The 24,496-nt window shown below is 68.9% G+C and overlaps 1 protein-coding gene across 1 annotated transcript; it reads left to right on the top strand.

Annotated features, from left to right (window-relative positions):
• The first annotated feature begins 4,399 nt into the window (after positions 1-4,399).
• Sh3tc1 (SH3 domain and tetratricopeptide repeats 1) lies at positions 4,400-22,090 on the top strand. The gene is made up of 18 exons (XM_048364152.1): positions 4,400-4,600; positions 5,039-5,234; positions 5,699-5,803; positions 6,236-6,450; positions 6,907-7,012; positions 7,443-7,604; positions 7,706-7,907; positions 8,430-8,506; positions 9,018-9,213; positions 9,728-9,861; positions 10,664-10,705; positions 12,113-13,816; positions 15,318-15,498; positions 17,231-17,381; positions 18,931-19,053; positions 19,684-19,834; positions 20,060-20,256; positions 21,819-22,090. The coding sequence occupies exons 1-18, from the start codon at positions 4,400-4,402 to the stop codon at positions 22,074-22,076; spliced, it is 4,401 nt and encodes a 1,466-aa protein (XP_048220109.1). The 3' UTR covers positions 22,077-22,090.
• The last annotated feature ends 2,406 nt before the right edge of the window (positions 22,091-24,496 follow it).

The raw sequence follows: 24,496 nt of genomic DNA on the forward strand, positions 1-24,496 counted from the left end.
CCGCACGCCTCTTCCCCCAGAACCTTCCATCTAGGAGCCAGCGAGCCAGCACGGCCCCACCGACCAAGGGAGGAGCTGCCCTTGTGAGTCTGTGTGCACACGCATGCACGTGTGTGCACAGACGCTTGTGTCTGTGTGCCGCGCGCGTGTGTGTGTGTGCGTGCGTGTGCACGCGCACACCGAAGGAGGAGAGGAAAAGGGAACCGCGCCGGGGCTGGTAGGATGGGCAGGCAGCAGCTGCCGGTCGGACTTCCCCAATCTCAGCGCCAGCCGGGAGCCTGGGCGTCCCGGGCCTGCTCTGCAGACGGGACGGGCCTGGCCCCCGTCCAGGAAGGAGCTAATGATCAACCAGCCAGCAAGCCGGGCCCAGCCTGCCGCCAGCCCCCAGGCGGGGCGAGGAAGTAGGGCAGGAAGCAGGGGGCGGTGGCGGCACCGAGGTCGGCCTGACTGTGGGCGGCCCGGCCCGCCGCCGCCAGCTGGAGACCGCGGGGCCCGAGCGGCCACCTGGCGCCCGCGCCTTGGGGCCTGGGTCTCTTCCGGGAGGCGTCTGAGGCGCGGAGCCCAGGTACGGCTCTCTGGGTGGGGGGGAGGGGGTCCGTCGGGAGGGCTGTCGTGAGGGGGGCCGAGGTCTCGCCTGCGGCGGGATCTCCGATGGGCGTCCCACCTTCCTCTTTCGCGAGGGCTTTCCTGACTGGCTTGAAGTCCAGGGAGCGGAAGCCCCGGGCAGCTGCTGGACGGACGCTGTGGGCCGAGCCCCGGTGGGGCTGCGGTACGGCCGCCTCGCGGGCACTGGCCCCCCCCGCCCCGGTGTGCGTGCAGTCCAGTCTGGATGTGTTGTGGGGGTGACGGGAGTGAGGGATTCTGGGCTGACCCTGCTTGGGTCATCGCCACCCACAGGGGGACCGGCACGGCGCCCCCCTCGGGGCAGCCCCCGGGGCCGGCCTGGCCTCTCTGAGCGCTCTCTGTGTCTCTCTGGGCCGAGGGTGGCCGGGACCCTTGCCCTGCGTGGGCAAAGAGATGTCAGGCAACATCAAAGCCAGGTCAGCCTACTCAGGCCTGTCCACCTGGACAGTCCCCAGCCGCCGCCCCCCGGGCAGGACCGCAGGTCGGTGAAGGGTCCTACCAGATTCCCACCCACCTGAGTCAAAATCCCCGCTGTCCGGGGCTCAGGGTGTGGTTTCAGTCCGGTCAACGCAAGGCCCTAAGTTCAAACCCAGTATCACCACCACCACCACCCCAAAAGTCCCCCCTGTCCCCTGGTGAGACCCTGACCGGGTCAAACCTCAGCGTGCCCGTCTGTGAAGTGGGTACAGCAATGGCTCTGTCCTCTGGGGCAAAGGTTAAAGGGTAAAGGCGAGGGCAGAGCAGGACACCCTAGGCTTCCTGAGCGGGGCGCCAGTACTCGGCTATCAGCATCTCGTGGACACGAGGTGTCCTGTGTCGGGCCCCACGCCAGCAACGTAATCCTCACAGATGCCAAGGCGCGGGAACCTGGGTGCCGTTAGCCCCGCTACGGAGGAGAGGGAGCTAAGTGTGGTGGCGGCCCTGGCAGGCGAGGACACACGGGTGTCTTCACAGACAGACGTGTTCTCAGAGCCCCGGAGGCCGTGAGTCAGAGGCGAGCTGTGGGCGAGGCCCGGCTCCTTCCGGGGCCTGGGGGGGGGGGCCCTCCCACCTCCTCCAGCCTCTGGGGTCCCAGGAGCTTGGCCTCTGGGGTTCCCTGGCTGCCCCGAGGCCCAGGGCCCACCTCACCCCAGTGAGACCCCTCTTCAGCTGAGGCTCGTGTCCCCTGCGGGACGCCCACTTCCCAGCAAGGTCCCTGGTGGGCATCTGCGGGCGGCGATGTTCCCTCCAGCACGGGGGGCTTGTTGACCGGGGGGACACGATCTCAGAGGCCCCCCCAGGGTGTCTGTGCGGCGGGAGGTGGGCAACGGCTCCCCCGGCCTCAGCCCTCCCGAGGAGCCCCCAGCCTTGCCGCCCGCATTGGGGAAAGGCTGCCCGTGAACCCGCGCGCCATGTGCCCAGCCCCCAGGTTAACGGGGGGGGGGGGGGCTCTCCGGGGTTCTGTCAGTCCCCTCGCCGCGTGGCCCTATCCTGGGGGTGGTGTTAGCCTGGGGTCTGGATTCCAGGAAGCGCCGAAGAACAAAGAGAACAGGAGCGTCTCCCGGATGCGGAGCGGCGCTGCTCCGGGAGGCAGAGGGGCAGCCCGTGAGGAGGAGGAGGAGCTGTTTCCGGGCCCCGCGGGTGCGCAGCCGTCCCGTCTGAGGCCTGAGCCCCGCGTGTGACAGCTCCTTGGGTCTCTGCTAGCACTGCCCTGCAGCAGGCCCTGGGCTTCTCAAATGTCCTGTCCTGACGCCGGGGAGGTGGGCAGGAAGGGAGCAGCCGTCCGGGACATCGGTAGTTGGTGCAGAATCCGCCTGGCTCGTGTGCGTGTGTGCGCGTGCGCGTGTGCGTGCGCGTGCGCGTGTGCGTGCGCCATCCTGGGGTTTGAACTCGGGGCCTGGGAACGATCCCTGAGCTCTTGGTTTTTAGGCTAGCCTTCCACCACTTCTGGCTTTTGTAGGTGGTCAATTGGAGATGTGAACTTTCCTGCCCGGCTTGGCTTTGAACTAAGAGCCTCGGATCTCAGCTTCCTGGGTAGCCGGAGTTACGGGCGTGAGCCGCCGGGGCCCCGCCAGCTTGGCTCTTGGGCGCGCTGAGATGGCAGGCCGGAGGCGCACCGGGGGCCAGGCGGGTCAGGAGATGGGAACGGGCTCTGTGAAGACGCCTCCGTGAGCGTCAGCTAGGACAGGAGGGGCGGGCCGCGCGGGCCCCGGCCAGGGCTGGCCGGTCGCAGGGGCCAGAGCGGCGATTTGGCAAAACAAGGAAGGGACAGACTCAAAGTCCAAGGCTCGGCGGAGCTTGCGGCTGGGGAGGGTGGCAGCGCACCCCGGCCCCTCCTGAAGGATGCCAAGGGGGAGGTCAGGTGTGACGGGGGGGGGGGGGAGGGGGCATGGCCCCCGGGCTGGGGACAGGGAGCAGAGGCCTGCGGCGCGACCCAGGAGGGAGAGCTCCGCCCCCGTGACCCCCTGCTGTGGGAGCAGAGCGCGGCCGGCCGGTCCCCCCTCTCCTTGAACGCCCCTTGCCATCCCCGCCCCGCCCTCGCGCCCACTCCTCAGGGGGTGGGGGGCACTGGGGCCGCCGCGGGGGCTTCTGCCAGCTGCACGGGCCCTGGGCGGCGGGGCGCCAGGGCTTCCACCGCAAGCCTCCCGCGAGAAGCCTCCCCGACTGTCCAGCTCCCCGCCCCCCACCCCTGCACCGGGAACCCCGTCCTCCGTCAGACAGCGCCACGCGGAGCTAGCCCGCTGCGGTGTGCGTGAAGGCCTGCGGGTGGGCGCAAGTCCTCCCTCCACATCCCAGCAGGCCTGGGGTCACCAACAGGATGCCCGGGGGTTCACCAGGCACCCCGATGTACCCTCCAGGGTTCCCGTGTCCCCAGGGGAGGTGCTGGGATCTCCTGGGATAGACGTCCCCCTAGAAGGAGATGAACCTCTCCGCGCGGGTGCCGTCCGCTGGGGTGGGGGGCTGGAGGGGGGCGCTGACGTGAGGGCCGCGGACAGAAGCATGCCGGGAGCTCCCGTGTAGCTGCCACCCCCAGAACACAGACCCTGGGCGATGTGCCTCCGTGTCCCCAGCTGTGGCCCGTGGGCGAGGCTGCCCGGCCGGGGCCCGGGGTGGGGAGGGCAGTGGGGACAAACCGTGCCCCTCCGAGGGGCCCGGGCGGACACCCCACCCCTGTCAGGCGGGGGTTCCCTGGGCCCTCCGTGGACCGCCCTGCTCCAGGGAGGCGGCCGGTCAGAGGAGGCCGCGCTGCCCTTTGGCTCCGGGCGCTCACGCGGACAGAACGGGCGTCCGCTCAGTCACATGGACCGGGCGCGCTCCGCCCGCCTTCCCGGGAGCCGGGGGTCCGCGGCCCGCCCTCTGCCCTGGGGGGAGGAGGCCCCGCAGAGCCCTCCCGGCGGCCGAAGCGGGCGCCGCCCTGCGTGCCGTGGCCCTGTCCGGGCTCGGTGTCCAAGCACGACTCTTGCGCCAGTGTTTGACTCCTGGAAGGGGTTTAGGGGCTTCCGTGTCATTCATTCTGCGTGGCCCCCAAAGTGACAAAGCCACTGGACCCAGAGGCGGGACCCTTGTTCGCTTTTTTGTGCCAGGGATAAAAACCAGGGCCTCATAGGTGCTCGGCCGACACTCCGCCTCTTAGCTTCACCCCCTTGCTGACCCCTGACCCCTGACCCCTGACCCCGGCAAAGGCTAAGGCCGAGCGGCTGCTCCCCATCCACGTTCTCCTTGACCCTTCACCTTTCTCCTTCCTCCACTTCCTTCCTTCCGGGGCGTCCAGTGGTCTGGGCTGTGGAGGCCCTGGATGCGCTCCAAGGAGCCTTCTAGAAGCAGTCACGCAGACTCTCAGAGGCGGAGGGAACGCTCTGGGGGGTTCAGGGGCCACAGTGGTGTCCGTTACAAATCCACGGCAGGGTCCAGCGGCTCCTGGGGAGTCCTGCCGTCTCCGGGGCCGCAGACCCTCGCCGCCCCGAAACACGTTCCACGGGAGCGCGATGGCCGCCCGGTGCGCTGTCGCTTTCACACGCGTTGACACGCGTGAGCAGTCACCTGCAGCGGATCTGAGCAGCCAGGCCTAGGGCCCTGGGGAGGGGAGGCACCGGCCCCCCAGGACGCCCAGCCCGCCCCGGCCGGCTCTGGGGCCCCCGTGGGCTCAGGGCTCTGCGGCTGGTCCACGCAAGCCGGGGCTTCCACGGCGTGCGCAAAGGCTCTGTGGTGCTGGGGGGGCGCAGCCGGTTCCAGGGCGGTGGGCGGGGCTCCCGTGGTGCGGGGGGGGCCAGCCCCTCTGATTCTCAGATGCTGGAGCCTGGTGCCCGCCTTCCCTGCGCTCTCCACAGAGCCACCGCGCTGGCAGCCCGCCCCCTCCGTCCGGAGGGCCACGGAGGGCCACGCACACAGGGTGGCGCCCGGATGGGTCATGTGCTGAGCACCGGTTCTCTTCCAGCATGCCCAGTCCTCCGCCTTGAGGCCCCCGTGGACCATGAAGGGGCCCCCCGAGGTGCTGGCGGCCATGGGGAGGGGGCCGGCCGCACCCTCGGGAAGCTGCGGCTACAGGGAGGAGGCCCAGAGTGTGGCCTTGAACTCGCAGACCGGCTGTGGGCCAGCGGGACCCGAAGAGGCCAAGGCCACGCCCGGAGGCGGTGAGTGCGGCCGCCCCGGGCCTCCCGTTTCCTGGGGGGGGGGAGGGTTGAGTCATTTGCTGACAGCGGCGGGATGCCGGGAAGGGCCCGCAGATCCGGCGGTGCGTCCAGAGACGTCGAGGTGTCGCGGTCCCCATTTCTAAGGGATGGCCCCGAATGCCATCGCGGGGGAGACGGAACCGCAGGGTGGGAGCAGCGGAGGGCTGAGGGGGTCCCTCCCCCCGGGCGCCGGGAGCCGGCGGGCACGGGCACGGGCAGGGCCCCCTCCGCCCTCCCCGCTCAGAGCCGCCCTCCTGCGTGCAGCCGCGTCAGAGTCCAGGACCAGCGAGCGCTCCTGCTGCGTCTCCTGGACGTGCAGACGCGTCTCACTGCCCCGGGGGCGGGGTGGGGTGGGCGGGGGGGGGGGCGCTTCCGTGAGGCTGGGCCGTGACCGGAGCGGCGCTGACCCTTCTCTCCTCTTCCAGACAGACCTGGGTGTCTGCGGGAAGCCCGTGCCCCACCCCCAGGGGCCTGCGCTGCTACGGAGGCAGCCCCGGGCCCGGGCCGCACGGCCGCCGCGTACCCCGCAGGTGAGCGTCCCGCAGCGGCGCCCGGGCTGGGCCCGGCGGGGCTGTGCAGGCCGCTCACCCGTGACCCCCGCAGGGCACCCGCGGCCACAGGCCGGGGAGGAGCCACCCGTTCCGGCTCGCCGTCTAGAAGGCGGGCCGGCCTGCTCTCTCCCCTGCCCCTCGGGCTGCGTCTGCCCGGTGTCCCCTGGGGGCTGCGTGGGTGACCGGCGGGATCTGCGTGGAAGGACCCGCTCTGCAGCCCGTGGGGCCGGGACCGCCGACGCCCGGGCAGGGCCGTCCAGGGGCGGCAGGCTTTCTAGAGAGGGGCTCGGAAGACCCCGGCGCCCGGGTGGGGCGGGGAAGGTGGAGGCCGACGGGGGTGGGGGGCTGCCTGTGCGCCGGGGGCCAGTCGAGGGCCCAGGGCCCCCCCCACCACTGGGTCCCCCACAGCAGGTGGAGGCGGGCAGGGGCCGGGAGCTCCCCACGAGCCCCCACGGGGCCGGGGAAACCGCGCCCCTCCGTGTGTGTGTCCCCCCGCAGACCTGACGCTGCAGCTCCTGGCGGTGCGGAGGAGGAGCGGGCTGCCGGCCCCGGGCCTGCAGGAGGCGCTGCGCCGGCGGCTGCGGCTGCTGGAGGGCGACAGCCGGGACGTGGCGCGCGTGCTGGGGGTGAGCGGGGGCGGCCGGCCCGCGGGGGGCCTGGGAGGGAGGGCCCTGGGGTTTGAACCGTCGACGCCGCGGGCCGGCCTCCAGGGGCCGGGAGGCCTCGTGTGCCCCCCGGGTGTCGGCACCTGTGTGCCTCTCTTTGGGGGCCACTTGAGTTTGAACGCAGGGCTTCACGCCCGCTAAGCGGATGCTCTACCACCTGAGCCTCGCCCCCAAACCGTTTGCCCTGGGTTTGTTTTGCAGTGGTGGTTTTGTCCTACAGCGTCTTGGGGTTTCCCTGGAGTTGGCGTCAGAGGGCGCTTCTCCTCCCGACAGCCCCTGCGAGCGAGGGGGGGGGGGGGCGCGCAGCCGGCTGGGGGGCCGGGGCCTGGCGGTGGAAGAACCCGCCCCGGCCTCGCCGCCCCATCCGTGGCTCCGAGCCGCCGGACGCGCCTCTCACCCCCGTGCCTTCCTCTTCAGGAACTGTCCGCCAGGCTGGTGTCCATCCACAGCGACCAGGATCGAATCCTGGTGACGTTTAAGACGTTCGAGGAAATCTGGAAGTTTTCCACCTACCATGCTCTGGGTAAAGCGCCCACCCTCCCAGAGCCCATTCGGGGCTCCCCGGAGGGCGCGCCTGTGTGCGCCCCCCTCCCCCCACCCCGAGAAACCCCAACGGTAGCCCTGGGGTCGGGGAGGGACCGTGTGTGTCTCCCTGGCGTCGGTGGAGTGGAGCGAGTGGCCCAAGGAGGCAGCTCCCCGGGGTGGGCTGCAGAGATTCAGGAGCTCCTGGGGGTGGGGTGCAGGGGCGTGGCAGCTCCATAGATGGGGTGCAGGGGCGTGGCAGCTCCATAGGTGGGGTGCAGGGGTGCAGTAGCTCCCCGGGGTGGGCTGCAGGGGTGAGGCAGCTCCCTGGGACGGGGTGTCGTCAATGGAAACCTTCCAGGTCCCGGCCTGCTGAGGGCGTGCTCAGTGCAAGGTCTGGAGTCCGCGGGTGACCGGGTCTGGCCCCACAGGCTTCACGCACCACTGCCTGGAGAACCTGCTGGTGGACGCCGCCTTCTGGCTGCTCTCCGCCCACCAGGAGGAGGAGGAGGAGGAGGAGGAGACGGCCATCCGGGTGCTGGTGGACCAGGACGCCCTGAGGCTGACCCACGAGAGCCTCCTGGTCCAGGAAGGTCTGCGGCCCTGCCTGTGGTCTCGCCCGGGGGCGTGGGGTGCCCGCCGGGGCGGCCCCGCCCGGTCTGCCCACCCCAATGACCCTTCCGTCCCTCCGAAGGGCGCTTCTTCGTCCTGTGTCCTGACCACCGGGTGAGAGCAACCGCACCTCCGGGAAAGGGCCCCCAGCCCCTCAGGCGGGCGTCGGGGGGCTCCGTCGGCGAGGGGCCTCCGGGGGGAGACCCTCCGGCCTCCGGTTCCGGCGTGGCCTCTGGGGAGCCGGCGGCAGCACCAGCCGCGGAGCCCTTGACGCCGTTTCATCAGTAGGTACCAAGCTGGCCACCCCGTCCTCCCGGGCCCGGCCTCTCAGATTTGCCCCCGGGCCCCTGTTTACCTAGATCTGGTGGAGGGTCCGGTCCCTCTGCCCTGCCCTGGCTGCGTGGCCCCACGAGTCAGTCCACCTCTCTGTGCCGCGGCTCGTGGCCTTGGCCCGGCCTGGCGTGGGTTGGGAGGGCGCAGGGTCTGGAAAGCGCTAGAGGGAGCTCCACGGATGAGCGAGCTCTAAGGGCAGGTACCCGAAGACCGTCGAGTCGGGTTCACTCGCCGAGCGTGGAGGATGAACTGCCCGGAGCTCCGGGAAGCCGAGGAGGCGAAGGGAGGAACTGGGCCTCCTGGTTTACCGCATCTGCAACACGGCAACCGTGCGAGGCTCTTACCGAAGCCAAGGGAGCCGCCTGGGCGGGGCGTGTGCATGCACCTGTGCGCACGTGCGTGTGTGCGTGCGAAGCGTGCACACACGTGTGCGGGGGCCAGTCCCCGCAGCCCAGGCCTCTGCTTTCCCCCAGGTGGGCTCTGAGGGTCCCCTGGGGCCCCGCTGAGGATGCCAACGATGGACCCCCGGTGTCCGGCATCCCCCACATGGGTACGTGTCTGTTGCCCTTCCTTCCGGGGGGGAGGGGGTGTCGGGGGGATGTCTGGCTAGCTGACCCTTCCCGGAGCTGGAAGCTGGAGGCTGGGGTCTCCTCCGGCTCGGGGGTGAGGATGGAGGCCTAGAGGCCTTGGGCCCAGTGTGCACAAGCCAGCGGGGCTGTGGTCAACTCGGGGGTGGACGGCACCCTGCCTTGAGCCCCTCCTGGCCCCCGGCGAGCCCCCAGACACCCCGGGCAGGAGGGCTGGGCTCTGGCGTGTCCCGCCCCGCTCTCCGGTGGGAGGCGGGAGGCCGGCTCGCTGTGGCCTCCTGGGCTGGATGGAGACGGGAGGGCTCGGGGCCCGCGGCTGCGTGAGGAGCGTCCCGGCCTCGGAGGTGGCGGGACCTCGGCTTCCCCTCCGCAGCCCGAGGATCGCACGGCGGGCCGGCCCTTCCGCGCCCCCCTCCCGGCCCCCGGGGGCGGAGGGAGTGGTCGGGCGGTCTCACGCGGGACTCCCTCCCACAGGGCTGGGCCTGGCCTCCGCCACGGCCGACTGCCGGGGCTCGGGGCCCGAAGAGCTGTCCTTCCGCAGCGGCGACGCCATCGAGGTCCTCGGCGCCCAGGTGCCCGGTCTGCCCTGGTGCGTGGGCCGGCACGTGGCCACCGGCCGCGTGGGCTTCGTGCCGACGGGCCTCGTGCGCACGCGGGGCCCGGCGTCCGGGTGAGCGAGCCCTCCCCCCCCCCATCCCCCTCCCGCCCCTCCTGAGGGACCCGTCTCCCTCCAGCTCCCTGGGGGCACACCCGATGCTGTGGCAGGAGGCTCAATAAACACCCCGGGAGCTCGTTTCCTTTTACTTCTCCTTGCCTTTCGCCTTCCCTTCCCTTCCCTCCCTCCCTCCCTCCCTCCTTTCTCCCCCTCCCTCCTTCCCTCCTCCATCTCTCTCATCCTTGTCTGTGCCAGTTCTGGGGCTTGAACTCAGGGTCCGGGCCCCGTCCCGTAGCGTTCTCACTCAGAGCTGGCGCTCTACCGCTTGCTCGCAGCGCGTCTTCATTCCCAGCCTTTCGCTGGCTGATTGACGAGCGTCTCTGGGACTTGTCTGCCCGTGCAGGCCCCAAACCTCCACCCCCAGCCCTCAGCCTCGGGAGCGGCTGGGTGGGCGCGGGGCCCCGGGGGCGCACGCGGCTGGGTGGGCGCGGGGCCCCGCGGGCCCCGTGAACGCCGCCGTCGCCCGCAGGTGGGACCGCGCGGTCTTCCTGAGTGAGGAGGAGCGGTCGTTCTTCAGCCGCCAGGGGCGCTTTTCCCCAGAGGACGCCCGGAGACTCCTGGGCAGGATGGCGGGCGCGGACGTGGGCACCGCCTACAGCCTGGGTGGGTACCGCGGGCGGGGCGGCCTCCCCTCCCCCCCTCCCCCTGCGACGGTGCTCGCTTCAAGGGGGTGGGACCCGAAGCTGGGGGGATGCCAGCCCCAGAGGGGGGACGGTGCGGGGGAGGGCCTCGTCTCGTGTCTGGGGGATGCCATGCAGACCCTCATGCAGACGTGGGGGTCGGGGGCACCCCTCAGGGAGAGCACGTCCCTGGCCCCAGAGGGTGGAGCGGGGGGGCCCTGCGTGTGGAGGGGGAAGCACTGTGCTCTGTCCCAGCCTCAGGTGGGGGGGGTACGCAGGACACTGTGCTCTGTCCCAGCCTCGGGGGGGGGGGTACGCAGGCCGCTGTGCTCTGTCCCAGCCTGGGGGGGGTACGCAGGCCGCTGTGCTCTGTCCCAGCCTCGGGGGTGGGGGGTACGCAGGCCACTGTGCTCTGTCCCAGCCTGGGGGGGTGGTACACAGGCCACTGTGCTCTGTCCCAGCCTCGGGGGTGGGGGGTACGCAGGCCACTGTGCTCTGTCTCAGCCTGGGGGGGTGGTACACAGGCCACTGTGCTCTGTCCCAGCCTCGGGGGTGGGGGGTACGCAGGCCACTGTGCTCTGTCCCAGCCTGGGGGGGTGGTACGCAGGCCGCTGTGCTCTGTCCCAGCCTGGGGGGGGGGTATGCAGGACACTGCGCTCTGTCTCAGCCTGGGTTCGGCCCCCGCAGGTCCTCTGGCCCCCAAGCTGCGCTTCTCCCCGCTGTGTGGTAACAGGGAGCTCCTGCCACCCGCCACAGGCTGACCGCTCTCTTCCCTCCCTCCTCAGACCGGCTGGAAGACACCCCAGGGGAGCAGCTGGAGGCAGGAGGTGGGTGCCGCCCGGTGTCAGGGCTCTGGGGCAGGGGCAGGGGCAGCCGGGTGGGGAAGGTTGGGGGAGGCTGCATCTCTGGGGGTCCCAGCAATACCCCCCCACCCCGCCTCTCCTGGGGTCCCTTCCTGGGCCCAGGCTGGGCCTTAAGATGCTTGGACAGAGAACTGCTGCCGTGAACCTTTGTCTACCCCAGCATGGACGCCCGCGGCAGACGCGGCTGCACCGGGGCCCCTGTCCCCGCCGGGGCCCCCCTCCTCTCCCACCCCTCAGCCAGGGAGGGCTACACGGGGGGGGGGGGGCTTGGAGGTGTGAGCACCCGAGACCGGGTGTGGGGGGGGAGTCCCTGGAAAGGCAGCCACTCTGGGAGGCGGGGAGGAGGTTCTGGGGACCGTCCGCAGTGACTTGGCCCTGCAGCCGGCGGTGGGCAGGGATGGGTGGAGGCGCAGCTCCGCCCGATGCCTGAGCAAAGGCCCTGCGGGCTCTCCCAGCAGCCCCGGCAGGAAGCAGCCGCAGCCGGCCTGGCAGGACCCGGGGGGCAAGGGGATGCGCAAGCTGATGTATGCGGGGTCGTGAACGTGACACTCAGTGTCCGTGCGTGTGTGTGTGTGCGCACGTGTGTGTGTGTGTGCGTGTGCCAGTCCTGGCGCTTGACCTCAGGGCTCGGGCGCTGTCCCTGAGCCATTCTGCTCAAGGCTAGCGTTCTACCCCTTGAGCCACAGCTCCCCTTCTGGCATTTTGGTAGTGAACGGAAGAGTCTCCCAGACCTTCCTACCCGGACCGACTTCCACCTGTGATCCTCCGCTCTCAGCCTCCTGGGTAGCTGAGATTGGGTGGAGTCACCAGCGCCCGGTTGGATTTGTTTTTATCCTGAATCAGACTACTCAGAGACCGTTTGGACCACATATTTATGGGGAACTTGAGACAGAAGAGCCTGTTTAGTCCCAATTTTTCCAGATAGTTCCTTGGAAACGTGGCTCGTCTGCTCTGCCCTAGAAAGGCTGTGCACACTGCCGCCATCCAACAGCGGCTGCGGTGGGTACCTCATCTTCCTTTTTTGGTTTTCGTTTTGTGCCGGTTCTGGGATTCGAACGCAGGGCCTGGGCACTGTCCCTGAGCTTTTGCGCTCCACTCGGATGCTCTACCACTTGAGCCACAGCTCTCCTTCTGGGGTTTTGCTGGTTAGTTGGAGGTAAGAGTCTCAAGGACTTTCCCAGCCACCCTGACTTTGAGTCTCAGTCCTCCGATCTCAGCCTCCTGCGTAGCTGGGATGACAGGCGTGCACGCCGGTGCCCGGTGACCTCTCCGGCATCATGACGGCTGAGGACCTGCTTTGAGGGTCTTGTGTTCTGGAACCTGGTGGTGCCAATCACCTACCATCTAACTAAGCCTTCTGGTGACTTACAGAAACGCATCTGCCTTGCGTGAACCCGGAGCCGTGCGAGACCCTGCAGACGGTCAAGAACGTTCTAGAACAGTGCAAATCCCGCCCGCCCTGTCCTAAGGAGCTCGCCTCCGGGGAACTCGGGGCCTCGTCCAGCGGCGCGAGCTCGCCAGAGCCCGAGGAGCCCCCCTTGTGCCTGGACGCCCGGGCCGACTGGGAGGACCCCGAGACTCCAGACGCACCTCTGCGGGCCCTGAACGTGCCCGAGCACCGGGCCCGCTTCCGCGGCCTGTACGACGCCTCGCTCTCGTGGCTGGACGCCGAGCTCGGCGGCTTTGCGGACGAGGAGGAGCTGGCGGAGTGCCTGGCACGGGCCCGGGGCGCGGCCAAGAAGGCCGGTCTGGGCATGGCCCTGGCCAGACTCTGCTTCCTGCTGGGGCGTCTGTGCGCCCGCAGGCTCAAGCTCTCCCAGGCCCGCGTGTACCTGGAGGAGGCCCTGGGGGCCCTCGGGGGCAGCTTTGGGGACCTCTCCCTGGTGGTGGCCGTGTACACCCACCTGGCCTCCATCCACCTGAAGCAGAAGAACAAGGAGAAGTGTGCCCACGTGGTGCCCAAGGCTGCGGCCCTGCTCCTGGGCACCCCGGGCCCCGCGGTCAGCACGGAGGCGGAGGCCGAGCTCCTCAAGTACGGCCTGCGCAGGGCCATCTGCGCCCGGAGCCCGCAGGCCGAGGCCCGCGCCTGCTTCCTGCTGGCCCGGCACCACGCCCGCCTCAAGCAGGCGGAGGAGGCCCTGCCCTACCTGGAGAGGCTGCTGCTGCTCCTGCCGCCGCCGCCCCCCTCCGGGCCCCCGGAGCCCCGGGCCGCCTCCCGGACCGCCGACTGCCACCTGCTCCTGGCCGACCTCTACAGCCGCCAGTGCCTGCCCCACCTGGCCCTGGGCTGCGCGAGGGCGGCCTCGCGGTGGACCGGGGCCTCGCCGGCGCGCTGCCTGCGCGGCGCGCAGCTGGTGCTCCGCAACGCCCCCCGGCTGCCCTGCCCGCGGAGGGCGGGCCCCGGCCTCCCCGCCCAGCTCGCCCACCACCTCCGGCAGGCGCTGGGCTCCCCGGCCGCGGGCGCGTGGCGGGCGCTGCGCGGGCCCCTGTACGCCGGCCTGGCCCAGCTCCACAGCCACCACGGCCGGCACGGCCCGGCCATCGCGCTCATGACGCGGGCGGTGGAGGCGGAGGCGGCCGGCGGCGGCCGCCCCGCCGCGGGCCACGTGGTCGGCCTGGCCTGGTTGCACCTGTTGCACGGGCAGAGCTCGGTGGCCCTGGACATCCTCCGGTGGGCCCTGGAGGCGGGCGTGGCCAGCGAGGACCGGGAGGGCGTGGTCACCAACATGATGGCCATCGCCCTGAAGAGGACAGGCAGGACCCGGCAGGCGGCCGAGGGCTACTACCGCGCCCTGACCGTGGCCCGGAGCCTGGGCCAGCCACAGAACCAGGCGGTGGTGCTGGCCAACCTCGGGGCCCTGTGCCTGCAGGCGGGCGCCAGCGGGCTGGCCCAGCACTACTTCCGGGAGGCCATCGGGCTCTTCTCCCAGCTGCCCAGCGGGGCGTGCGGCCGGGACTTCACCCAGGTCCTCCTGTGGATGGGCCGCCTGTGCACCCGCCGGGCCCTGGCCCAGCGCGGCAAGTGCTACTACCTGTGGGCCTTCCTGGTCGCCGTGGAGACGGACCACCTGGAGAGTGAGTGGGGGTGCCCCTCCCCGCCCCACGCTCGCCCTTCCTGGAGAGGAGGCGCGCCTCCCTCCGGTCCCCTCCGTCGGGGTGGCGCGGGCCGGCGGGCGTTCTCTGGCTCTCTGGTTGTCTGGGAGCCTCTCAGTGCCCCCCTAGACGGAAGCTAGCTGAGACTCTGGCCTCCGCGAGGCAGCTCCCGGGCTGGTGCCCCAACTCCCTTGCCCTCCTCGGCACCTCCACAGAGCCCTGCGCCCCTCTTACCACCCCCCCCAAAAGCCATTGAAAAATACGCCTGTTCGCTGGAGGTGAGCCCGGCTCCCCTGAGACCATCGGGTCCGCCCCGGCTCGGCAAAGCCACCAGTGTCATGCCGGCTTCCGGCCTCCCCTCGTGCGCAAGGGTCGCTTCTCCAGCCTGCCCCGGGGGGGGGGGGGCAGCCAGCAGCCCCCGTGAGGAGCCAGAGGTGCGGCCTACGCCTCTGACGCCCAAGGAGACTTGTTCTCCGGGCCTGATGTGTGGAGCTTGAGGTCACTTGCCGGTGGGCGGGGCTTGGCCGGGGTGGGGCTCTGCTGAAGGTGGGTAGGGCTTGTGGGTGGGCGGGGCTTGCCCATGGGCGGGGCTCTGTTGTGGTAGGCAGGGCTTGGCCATGGGCGGGACTCTGCTGAAGGTGGGTAGGGCTTGTGGGTGGGCGGGGCTTGCCCATGGGCGGGGCTCTGTTGCAGGTGGGCAGGGCTTGCCAGTGGGTGGGGCTTGCCCATGGGTGGGGCTCTGTTGGGGGCGGGCGGGACTTGGCCATGGGCGGGGCTCTGCTGAAGGTGGGTAGGGCTTGTGGGTGGGCGGGGCTTGCCCATGGGCGGGGCTCTGTTGCAGGTGGGCAGGGCTTGCCAGTGGGTGGGGCTTGCCCATGGGCAGGGCTCTGTAGCGGGTGGGCAGCCTTGCCAGTGGGCAGGATGTTTCCTGGGCGCCCATGAGGCCTGGCCGCGCCGAGGTGAGGCTCTGTCTTCTGTGTCTGTGCGGATCTCTGGATTCGTTTTGACACTTGGAGGCACCCACAGCTCCCGGGAGCCTGGCTCTGGGAGAGGCCAGTCAGCCTGCGGCTGGGGCCTTGGTCCTGGATGGAGACAAACTTTGAAAGACGGGAGCCAGGCTGCGTGGCACTCACCCTGTGCCTCGCATTCCAGGCAGGGTACCCGGCTCTGGGCACCCCCTGTGTTCACCTGCATTGAGCTGCTGGGCCCCACCATCTGCTGCAGGGGCCGGGTTAAAAACAGGAAGGATGGGGCAGCCAGGGGCAGCCCCCACTATCAGCAGTGGCTGCTTCTTGTGCCCCCCGCAGCCTGCAGCCCTGAGAGCCTACCAGCGAGCCCTGTGGCACGCACGTACACGGTCTCTGGGCTCCGTGTCCCGCCTGGAGGGGACCTGGCTCACAGAAGCGAGGACAAAGCAGATACCCAGAGGCTGATGGGCCCTGCAGAGCCCCGAGGGTCACGTTTCCCCTTTGTTCTCACCCAGGCCAGCTGCAGGCTGTCCAGCAGCTCTGCCACTTCTACAGCAAGGTGGTGCCCAACGAAGCCCAGTGTGTCATCTACCATGAGTTCCAGCTCACGCTGGCCCGCAGGGTGGCCGACAAGGTCCTGGAGGGTCAGCTCCTGGAGGCCATCAGCCAGCTCTACTTGTCCTTGGGCACCGAGAGGTAAGAGCCACTGTGCATATGGGGTGGAGGTGGCCCATAGCTCAGCCTTGTCTGTAGACAGTCCTGACCCTCAGGGACCTGGGGCTCTGGGGTATCAGCGGAGTTCTAACCTGCCATATATGTGAGCCCTGGCTCACGTGAGTAGATGAGCGGTAGATGGTGGGTGGGTGTGTAAGTGGATGAGTGGGTGGATGAATGGATGCATGAGTGGAAGGGAGGATGGATGGATGGATGAATGGGTGGAGAGGAGCGGTCAGATGGATTGGTGAGAAAGGGAGAGGAATAAATAGGGGTTAATGGATGAAGAGGTATATAGAAAGGTGGGTGCACGAATGGGTAGATAGACAGGTGGATGGATGAGTGGGTGGATGGATGGATGGATGGATGGATGGATGGATGAGTGGGTGGATGGATGGATGGGTGGATGGATGGATGGATGAGTGGGTGGATGGATGGATGGGTGGATGGATGGATGGATGAGTGGGTGGATGGATGGATGGATGGATGGATGGATGAGTGGGTGGATGGATGGATGGATGATGATTGAGTGGGTCGGTGGATGGATGGATGGGTGAGTGGGTGGATGGATGAGTGGGTGGATGGATGGATGGATGATGATTGAGTTGGTCGGTGGATGGATGGATGGATGAGTGGGTGGGTGGATGGATGGATGGATGGTTGGGTAGATGGGTGCATGTGCAGTTGGAAGGGAAGGTGGGCCTCCTGCTGGGTGACCAGCCCTCCTCTCTCCACTCTTGCCTCTTCCCTGTAGTGTTTCACACCACAGAGGTGGTACATGCATGTCTAGGCTAGTTTCTGCCATGGTGGCTTCTTGGAGCAGACCTTTGTCTACTTGAATCTTCAGCCCCTGGCCCAACCAGGACTGGAGTGGTCTGGCCTCCCACGTTCCAAGGCTTTGTGTACGTGGAAAAGGCCTGCTTCCCACCTGGGGCTCCATGGGGGGGAGGGGGCAGGGCCTGCTTCCCACCTGGGACTCCATGGGGGGAGGGGGCAGGGCCTGCTTCCCCCCATGTCCCGGGGCTCTGCGGGGAGCAGGCCTCGCTGCCCCTCTGCACCCCTGGAGCTCCACAGGGGACAGGTGTGTCTCAGCGTCACACTGGTGAGAGCCACACCACATGTCCTGACCAGCCGAGGACCTAAGTGGTGACCCTGCAGGGGACCGGCTGGGCAGGGTGGGGCTGGAGCCAGGCGTCAGGAGGTGCCGGACAGGCGCCTGTCTTGGTCCCAAGCCCACCTAAGGAGCAGTGGGTCAGAGGGCGTCGGTGGTGCTGGCTCTGCCTCCCAGGAACTTGCTGGAGGCACCCAGTTTCTGCCCTGCCCCGACCAGTGTGATCCGACGCCAGAAGCGGGGTGCCGGGAACCCTCCTAGGTGCCCCCCGCGCCTGCAACCCTGACAGGACTGAGGGTTTCTGCCCTGGGTGTGCGGTCCTGGCTGTCAGAGCCACCGGCTGTGTTTGGGCTGGCGGGTGGGGAGCACGCAGGCGCCCCCCCCTCCCCCCCGCCGCTGCTGGCATGGGCAGCATTTTCCCCACAGAGTTCAGCTTGTACTTCTGTCCCGGGCCTCAGGTGCTCATCCCAGCCGTCTGGCAGCCCGGAAGGCGGCTTGCAGCCCATGGCAGGGGCCGCGCCGGAGCCCTGCAGCTGGTGGCCCGCAGTGGGAAGGACTGGGGCCGCTCTCGGCGCTTGTTCTCACACCTGTGTCTGATTCCAGGGCCTACAGATCCGCTCTGGACTACACCAAGCGGAGCCTGGGGATATTCATCGACCTGCAGCGGAAGGAGAAGGAGGCGTATGCTTGGCTGCAGGCCGGAAGGATCTACTACATCCTGCGTCAGAGCGAGCTGGTGGACCTCTACATCCAGGTGCAGGCACGGGATGGGCGGAGCGCTCACCGCCTCTCAGGCCATCCACTCACCCATCTGACCATCCACCTCCACTGTCCTCACCCACCCACCCACCCATCCATCCATCAACCCATCATCCATCCACCCACCTACCCACCCACCCATCCATCCATCCATCCATCCATCCACCTACCCACCCATCCATCCATCCACTCATCCATCCACCTACCCACCCATCCATCCATCCATCCATCCATCCATCCATCCACCTACCCACCCATCCATCCATCCACCCATCCATCCACCTACCCACCCATCCATCCATCCATCCATCCATCCACCTACCCACCCATCCATCCATCCATCCATCCACCTACCCACCCATCCATCCATCCATCCATCCATCCACCTACCCATCCACCCATCATCCACCCACCCACCTACCCACCCATCTATCCGTCCATCCATCCATCCATCCACCTACCCATCCACCCACCTACCCATCCACCCATCATCCATCCACCCACTCACCCATCCATCAACCCATCATCCATCTACCTACCTACCAATCCATCCATTCGTCCATCCATCCATCCACCCACCTACCCATCCATCCCTCCATCCATCCATCCATCCATCCGTCCACCCATCCATCCGTCTATCCATCCATCCATCATCCAACCATCCATCCATCTTTCCGTCCATTTATCCATCCATCTGTCCATCCATCATCTCTTCATCTATCCACCTATTCACTCTACCCACCCATCAACTCATTCATCCATCCTCTCGTCTACCCATTTTTCTATCTCCCCCTCCATCCCCTCACTTCCTGCATAGCTGGGGTCTCGGGTATGTGCCACCACACCTGGTTGGTGACGTGGGAGGGGGTTTCACTAACTTTGTCCAGGCTGGCCTCAAACCATGACCCTCCAGTTTTGTGCCTCCTGCTTTGCTGGAATCCAGGGAGGCGTACACATTCTTGTTGAGTCCCAGAAGCCGTGTTCAGCTGCTTCTCTACACATGGGGTGGTTTGGGCAAATGTGGAGGCACTGGAGGGTTTGTGGGGGCAGCACGGAACCCCCTCCCCAGCCCTGTAGACACAGCCCCAGGGGTGCCGGCTGTGGGAGGAGCAGGCCTGGCTGCTCCCTGACACAGGGCCGTGGGAGCCAGGAGGAGGGGGCTGGACCTCCCGCTGGAGGAGGGGTCCCGCCGGGAGGCCTTGCGGGGGCAAAGACCCAGGGCTCGGCCAAATGTGGCTGGTCCGGGGGGCTGTGGGGGCTCCGGCCTTGCGAGGCCCTCTGCTCTCCTGGCTGACGAATTGCTGGGCACCGGCGCTCTGTAGGCCACAGAGGGACACGGGCGTGGGGGCAGATGAGGGGGTGTGGAGGATGGGAGCCGGGGTCCAGGAAGGGAGGGCGGGGCTGGCACCCCCTCACCAGCTGGCCCCTGCTGGTCTCCGGGGCCTGGGCCGGACGTGTCTTCACGGCTCGGTGGCCAGGGCGTGCTTGGTTGGGACGCGGCCCTCTCTGCGGCTGCTGTCTCCAGAACTTCCGGATTCCTACAGGTGGCACAGAATGCAGCCCTGTGCACGGGGGACCCGAACCTGGGGCTAGCACTGTTTGAGGCTGCGGGAGACATCTTCTTCAATGGCAGCTGGGAGCGGGAGAAGGCTGTGTCCTTCTACAGGGTGAGAGGCCGCGGCGGCCACTGTGTGGGACCAAGGCACGGGTGGGGGGGCAGGAGGGGGGGCTGCCCACCGGGAGACTTGGCCTCTTGGGGGCGTCACCACCATACCGCCCCTTCCCGGAGAGCAGACTCCAGGCCTCGTCCACACTTCCCTCTGGGGATTCAGAGCGCCCTGAGCCGGAAGTCCCGCCTCCGTCTCCTAGAGCAGTGAGCTGAGGCTCAGAGAGGCCTGGGGTTTGCCCGGGGACGGAGCGCACCCCTGGACCTGGCTTCTCCTCCCGCCTTCCAGAGCTTGCTGTGTGTTGCTGGGCCCTGGGCGCACACACATGCGCACCCCAGATTGTGAAAGGCTGGGCGGAGGCCTCGGGTGTAGCTGGATGGGTGGGGGGGGTCACCCTAGGTCCCAGTGTGGGCATCAGGACCCCTGAACCCACCTTGCTCCTGGGCACAAAGACCCCACAGTCAGTCAGGTGGGAGACAGGGACGCTCCTAACGCCTGCGTTCTGTGGTGTGGCGCCGGGGTCGAGGGTGGGGACTTCTTCCGGTGTGGCGCCGGGGTCGGGGGTGGGGACCGCACGTGGCGTGCACTGCGGGGCCCTAATTCCCCCCCTCCCCGCACACACGTGGACAGGACCGGGCGCTGCCCCTGGCCATGGCAGTGGGGAACCAGGAGGCAGAGCTGCGGCTGTGTAACAAGCTGGGGGCCCTGCTGGCTGCGCTGGGGGCCCCCCAGGAGGGCCTGCAGTTTGCCCGCGAGGCCCTGGCGCTTAGCGTCACCCTCGGTGAGTACCCGCCCCCTGCCCGGCCTCCGGGCCCCCGTCCAGCGGAGGGCGGCAGGCGTGGCTAGCCCACGGCACAGATGGTCCGCCGGGGCTCGGGGCGGGGAGTGGCCAGGCACGCGTGGCCCAGGCCCCAACCTCGGCCACGCTGTGGGCGTCCCCCCCCCCCCCCCGCGCGCTCTCCCCTGGGGCTGCGTCCTCCTACCCGCCCCTCTGTCCGCGCCCCAGGGGACCGGCTGAATGAGCGCGTGGCCTACCACCGGCTGGCCGCGCTGCACCAGCAGATGGGCCACGGGGAGCTGGCGGAGCACTTCTACCTCAAGAGCCTGTCGCTGTGCAGCTCGCCCCTGGAGTTTGAGGAGGAGACCCTGTACTACGTCAAGGTGTACCTGGCGCTGGGCGACCTCATCTTCTACGACCTGAAGGTGGGTGGGAGTCCTGGCGGGGGGGGAGGGGGGCTGGCCCCTGGAGTTTGAGGAGGAGACCCTGTACTACGTCAAGGTGTACCTGGCGCTGGGCGACTTCATCTTCTGTGTGGTCCCCTGCAAGGCACTGAGGGACGGAAGGCCTGGGGCCTCTTGGGGCCTGGCTTGCGCTGGTGACACCTAGTGGTCAGAAGTGGTCCCTGCGGGCATCCCCCATGGCCAGGGCCCCCCGGCTTGGCTGTCCCGTCCAAGGCCTCTGGGAAAGAGGCCTGCGTCCCCGCGCCCTCCGCGCCCTCCCGCCCGCCCTGCTCAGTGGAGGAGGTAGAGGGTCCAATGGCTGCTGAGAGGCCGAGGTTCGGGGCCAGGCACTGGGTCGAGGGGCAGGAGCTCACTTCCTTCCCTGCTCCTAGCTGGCCTTGCCTTCTCCAGCGCTGTCAGCCTGAGGCCTCTCAGGAGGCCAAGGTAGCTGCCGCACCCCCTTGCCTGTTGTGTGGCCTCGGACACCCCTGTCCTGTCCGGGGTGGGTGGGAAGCAGACCTGTGCCCCGAAATGCTTCCCTGGGAGCAGGCACGGCCTCTAACGGGCGTCCCTCTCCACCGCCCGTAGCCTAGGCTCAGGTCGGACGGACCTGAGGTTCAGTCCAGAGCTGCTCACGCACAGAGAGTGTGTGCATGTACGCGCGCACACACGCAGACACACACACACACACCTGTCCCTGTGGGCACTGTCCACCCACAAAGGCCCAGAACTAGGGGCAGGGACAGCCCCGAGCCTGGGCCGTAGGGAGGGGCGGCCTCCTCCACCCTTCCTGCCCCGTGTGGGGTGGGGCCGAGCGGACGGCCTGGTGTGTCCTGTCTAGTCTCCGAACTTTGTTCGTAGCCCTAAGAGCCTTGGGGGAAGAGTAGAAGGGGGGCGGGGCCCTGGGGAGGGGAGGGAGGGGAGGCCGCACCCTGGCTGGGAATGTGTTCAGTCCCAGCCCAGCTTCCCGGAACAAGGTGGAAGTAGCCACAGGTGGGTGTCTGGGAAATCTGGTGGCTGTGTCCAGGGCGGGGCTGGGACTAATTCTGATCGCTGGGTGGCCCCTTGGCCTGGCAGCCTGGGCCTCAGCCCTAGGAAGGCCAACCAGGCCCTTGGGGGGAGGGGGAAGGAGGGCTGAGGAAGGCCCTAGAACCTGTGGAAAGAGACTTGCTGATTCAGGTGGGGTCCAGAGAGGCCCTCAAACACCTGTGCTCACCGGAAGAGCCCAGGCCGGGGGGCGTGGCATTGCTGTGAGCCCCACGGGCCTCCAAGCTCCTGGGGTTTCTCCCTGGGGAAATTTCTAGAAGCTTTGGCCCCCGCGGAGGGCAGAGCCCTGGTGCCAGACAGAGTTGTGCGGGCAAAGCCCACGACGCGGAGGAGGCCTGGTTTGGCTGTGGCACCCACAGAGAACTAGCATGGGGCACCGGGACCCGCCCAGTGCTGGGCAGGAGTAACCCCGGGGTGGTGGGGTGGTGGGGGGGGATGAGCCTCCCGTCCCTGGAGCCAGAGCCAAGCCGGGGTTCACGCGGCCCCTGCCTCCTCAGGACCCCTTTGACGCGGCCGGGTACTACCAGCTGGCTCTGGCCGCGGCCGTGGACCTGGGCCACAAGAAGGCGCAGCTGAAGATCTACACGCGGCTGGCCACCATCTACCACCACTTCCTCGTGGACCGCGAGAAGTCGCTCTTCTTCTACCAGAAGGCCAGGGCCTTCGCCACCGAGCTCAGCGCCCGCAGGACCCGCCTGATGCCCCCGCGTCTCTACAGCCGGTGCCCCTGGCTGGCCCCCAGCCACCCGCCCTGACCCCCCCGCCCCCCAGGACGCGTCCCAGAGCAATAAAGGGCGTTTTCTTCAGCCACGTGCTGGGGGCTCCAAGGCGCTCTCCTTCCAGCACGCGGGGTCCCCTGTCCCCTTACCCACTCCCTGGTGTGGGGTGGGGTCAGAAGGGAGGCCGCGGGGTCCCAGGTGCCACCCCACGCTCCTTTAACCGACTCGTTAGAGACGTGAGACCCACGGTAGCTATCACTGACCGGGTAGGAGCGGCCGGGAGCCGGTGCTCACGCCTGGAATCCGAGGAGGCGGAGATCAGAGGATCGCAAGTTCAAAGCCAGCCTGGGCAGGAAAGGCCCACGAGGCTCTTAGTGCAAATGGAGCACCAGAATAGCCAGAGGTGGGGCTGTGACTCGAGTGGTGGAGCACGAGCCTTGAGCACCAAAGCTCAGGGGCACCGCCCGGGCCCTGAGTTCAAGCCCCGGCGCGGGCACCGAAAAGCAAAGCGGGCCCTGCGGCGGTGTCGGCACCCTCAGTCTCCGCGTGGCTCCTCGTCTCCCCCCCTCACCCCCCTAACAGGGGAGGACGCGGCCGGGGGAGGGGGCGCGGCCGGGGGAGGGGGCGCGGCCGGGACAGCTTTGCCCTGGCCAGGGAGCTAGGCCGGTGTCTCAGCACAGCTCCGCTCTGCCCGCAGCGCCCCCTGGAGGACGGCAGCCACGCCGCGGCCCGGCCCTCCCCTCGCACCGGGGCCCGCCAAGCCTCCCCAGCAGGGGGCAGCAGAGGGCTTTCCAGAAGCAGCTTTGCCCGAGCGCAGTGTGTCCCCCAATGGGCCGGGGGTGACATCCACTCCCCCCAGCCTCGTCCCTGAACTGCGGAACGCAACCGAGTCCACGCCGGCACTGCTTGTCACGCCGGCCCGCATTCATCCAAGGGGCAGATGGTCGGCGGGGGCCTGGTAGCCCTGGACTCGGAGAGGGGGAGTTCGCCTGCGCAGGGCACCCCGCGCCCACTTGGGCGGCGGGCAGGAGGTGGGCAGCCGTCTGGCTGGGTGGAGCACCGTGGAGAGGTGCCCCCTGCCGTGCGGGCTTTGAGGGGGAAGGGGAGGCGGGCAGCCGGCTGGGCTCTGCCACCGAGGGCGAGGCCGTGCCTCCCAGCCCAGCCTCCCGTCCTTGCTGGCTAGGCAGACGCGCCCAGCCTGGGCCGCGGCCGTGGGGAGGGCCGGGGCCTCGCGGGCCTCGGGAGCTGCCACCCCGGCCTCCGCCCGGCTTTCGCCCGCCCGCTGCTCTTTCCCTGGAAGTCCTGTGCTCGGCGCCCGGCCAGGGCCAGCTCCGCGTCCCGGCCTGCGGGCCGGTGTCAGCGGGGATGGCCCGGCCAGCCACTGTCACTTGCTGGACAGCTGCCTCTAGGCGGGGCCGGCTGGAGGCCCCCCCCCCCCAGTGTGCTATCGATCGCACGGGAGGGCGGGCACGCCCTTCCCGGCACCGTGGCCTCCCTGCCAAGGGGGCCGCGCTGGGCGGACGTGCGCCGTGTCGGAGCCCTGGGCAGCCCTGGGCCGGGGAGGAGGCCGCCCTGACCCCGGCTCAGCCCTGCTCCCGGGGACCAGCTCGAGGGGCCGGAGGCCCCGCCCTCCACAGTCCCAGCTGCCCCCCGGCGAGCGTCGCCCAATTCCAGCCTGCGCCAGCCACGTGGACAGAGCCGAGGAAGCCCAGCACCGGCTCCGGGCGGGCGGACAGGCCCCGCACCCGCCGCAAGCGCGCAGGCCCGGGCCGAGGCGGTTCCTCCGCACGTGCTCAGTGACGGGCATCGCGAGCTCCCGCCGAAGCCAGGAGGGCATCTGTGCCCCGCGCCCCTGACCAGCCCCTGACCGCCCCTGCCTGCCCTCCAACCTCCCCTGACCACCCCCAGCCGCCCGCGACCGCCCCCCCACTGCCATCTGACCGCCCCCGACCGCCCCTGACCACCCCTGCCTACCCTCCAACCTCCCCTGACCACCCCCAGCCGCCCCCGACCGCCCCCCCCACTGCCATCTGACCGCCCCTGACCGCCCACCCAGACCCTGCAGCACAAGGAAGAAGAAAGCAATGGAAGGCCCGTCACGGAAGCGCAGGGCGCCCCCCCCCCCCCACCAGCACGCGGGAAGCCCAAACGAATCCTGGACTTTGCACGGAGCCAGGGGTGCTGGGAAAACTTTAAAACTCACACCACCGAGCCAGGCGTACCTGGAATCCTGGCTACTCAACAGGCTAGCGTGTGGGGGCCATGGTTGGAAGCCAGGCCAGGCAGAAAAGCCCAGGAGACTCGCCGCCAATGAACTACCAAAAAGCCAGAAGTGGACCTGCGGCTCAGGAGGTAGAGCACCAGCTTTGCCCTCCCCCCCCAAAACAAAAAGAACAAAAAACTCAGGGACAGTGCTCAGGCCTCTAGCTCACATCCAATACTGGCACACAAACACA

Source organism: Perognathus longimembris, chromosome 16, assembly GCF_023159225.1.
Source record: "Perognathus longimembris pacificus isolate PPM17 chromosome 16, ASM2315922v1, whole genome shotgun sequence".
In the NCBI taxonomy this organism is placed as follows: Eukaryota; Metazoa; Chordata; class Mammalia; order Rodentia; family Heteromyidae; genus Perognathus; species Perognathus longimembris.

Bases quoted from the DNA above. Each gene is read 5' to 3' on its own strand.
- Sh3tc1 (XM_048364152.1), top strand. From the start codon at position 4,400: ATGCGCTCCAAGGAGCCTTCTAGAAGCAGTCACGCAGACTCTCAGAGG. The intron at 5,235-5,698 runs GTGAGTGCGGCC...CTCCTCTTCCAG, and splicing joins CAAGGCCACGCCCGGAGGCG to ACAGACCTGGGTGTCTGCGG. The intron at 19,054-19,683 runs GTGAGAGGCCGC...ACACGTGGACAG, and splicing joins AGGCTGTGTCCTTCTACAGG to GACCGGGCGCTGCCCCTGGC.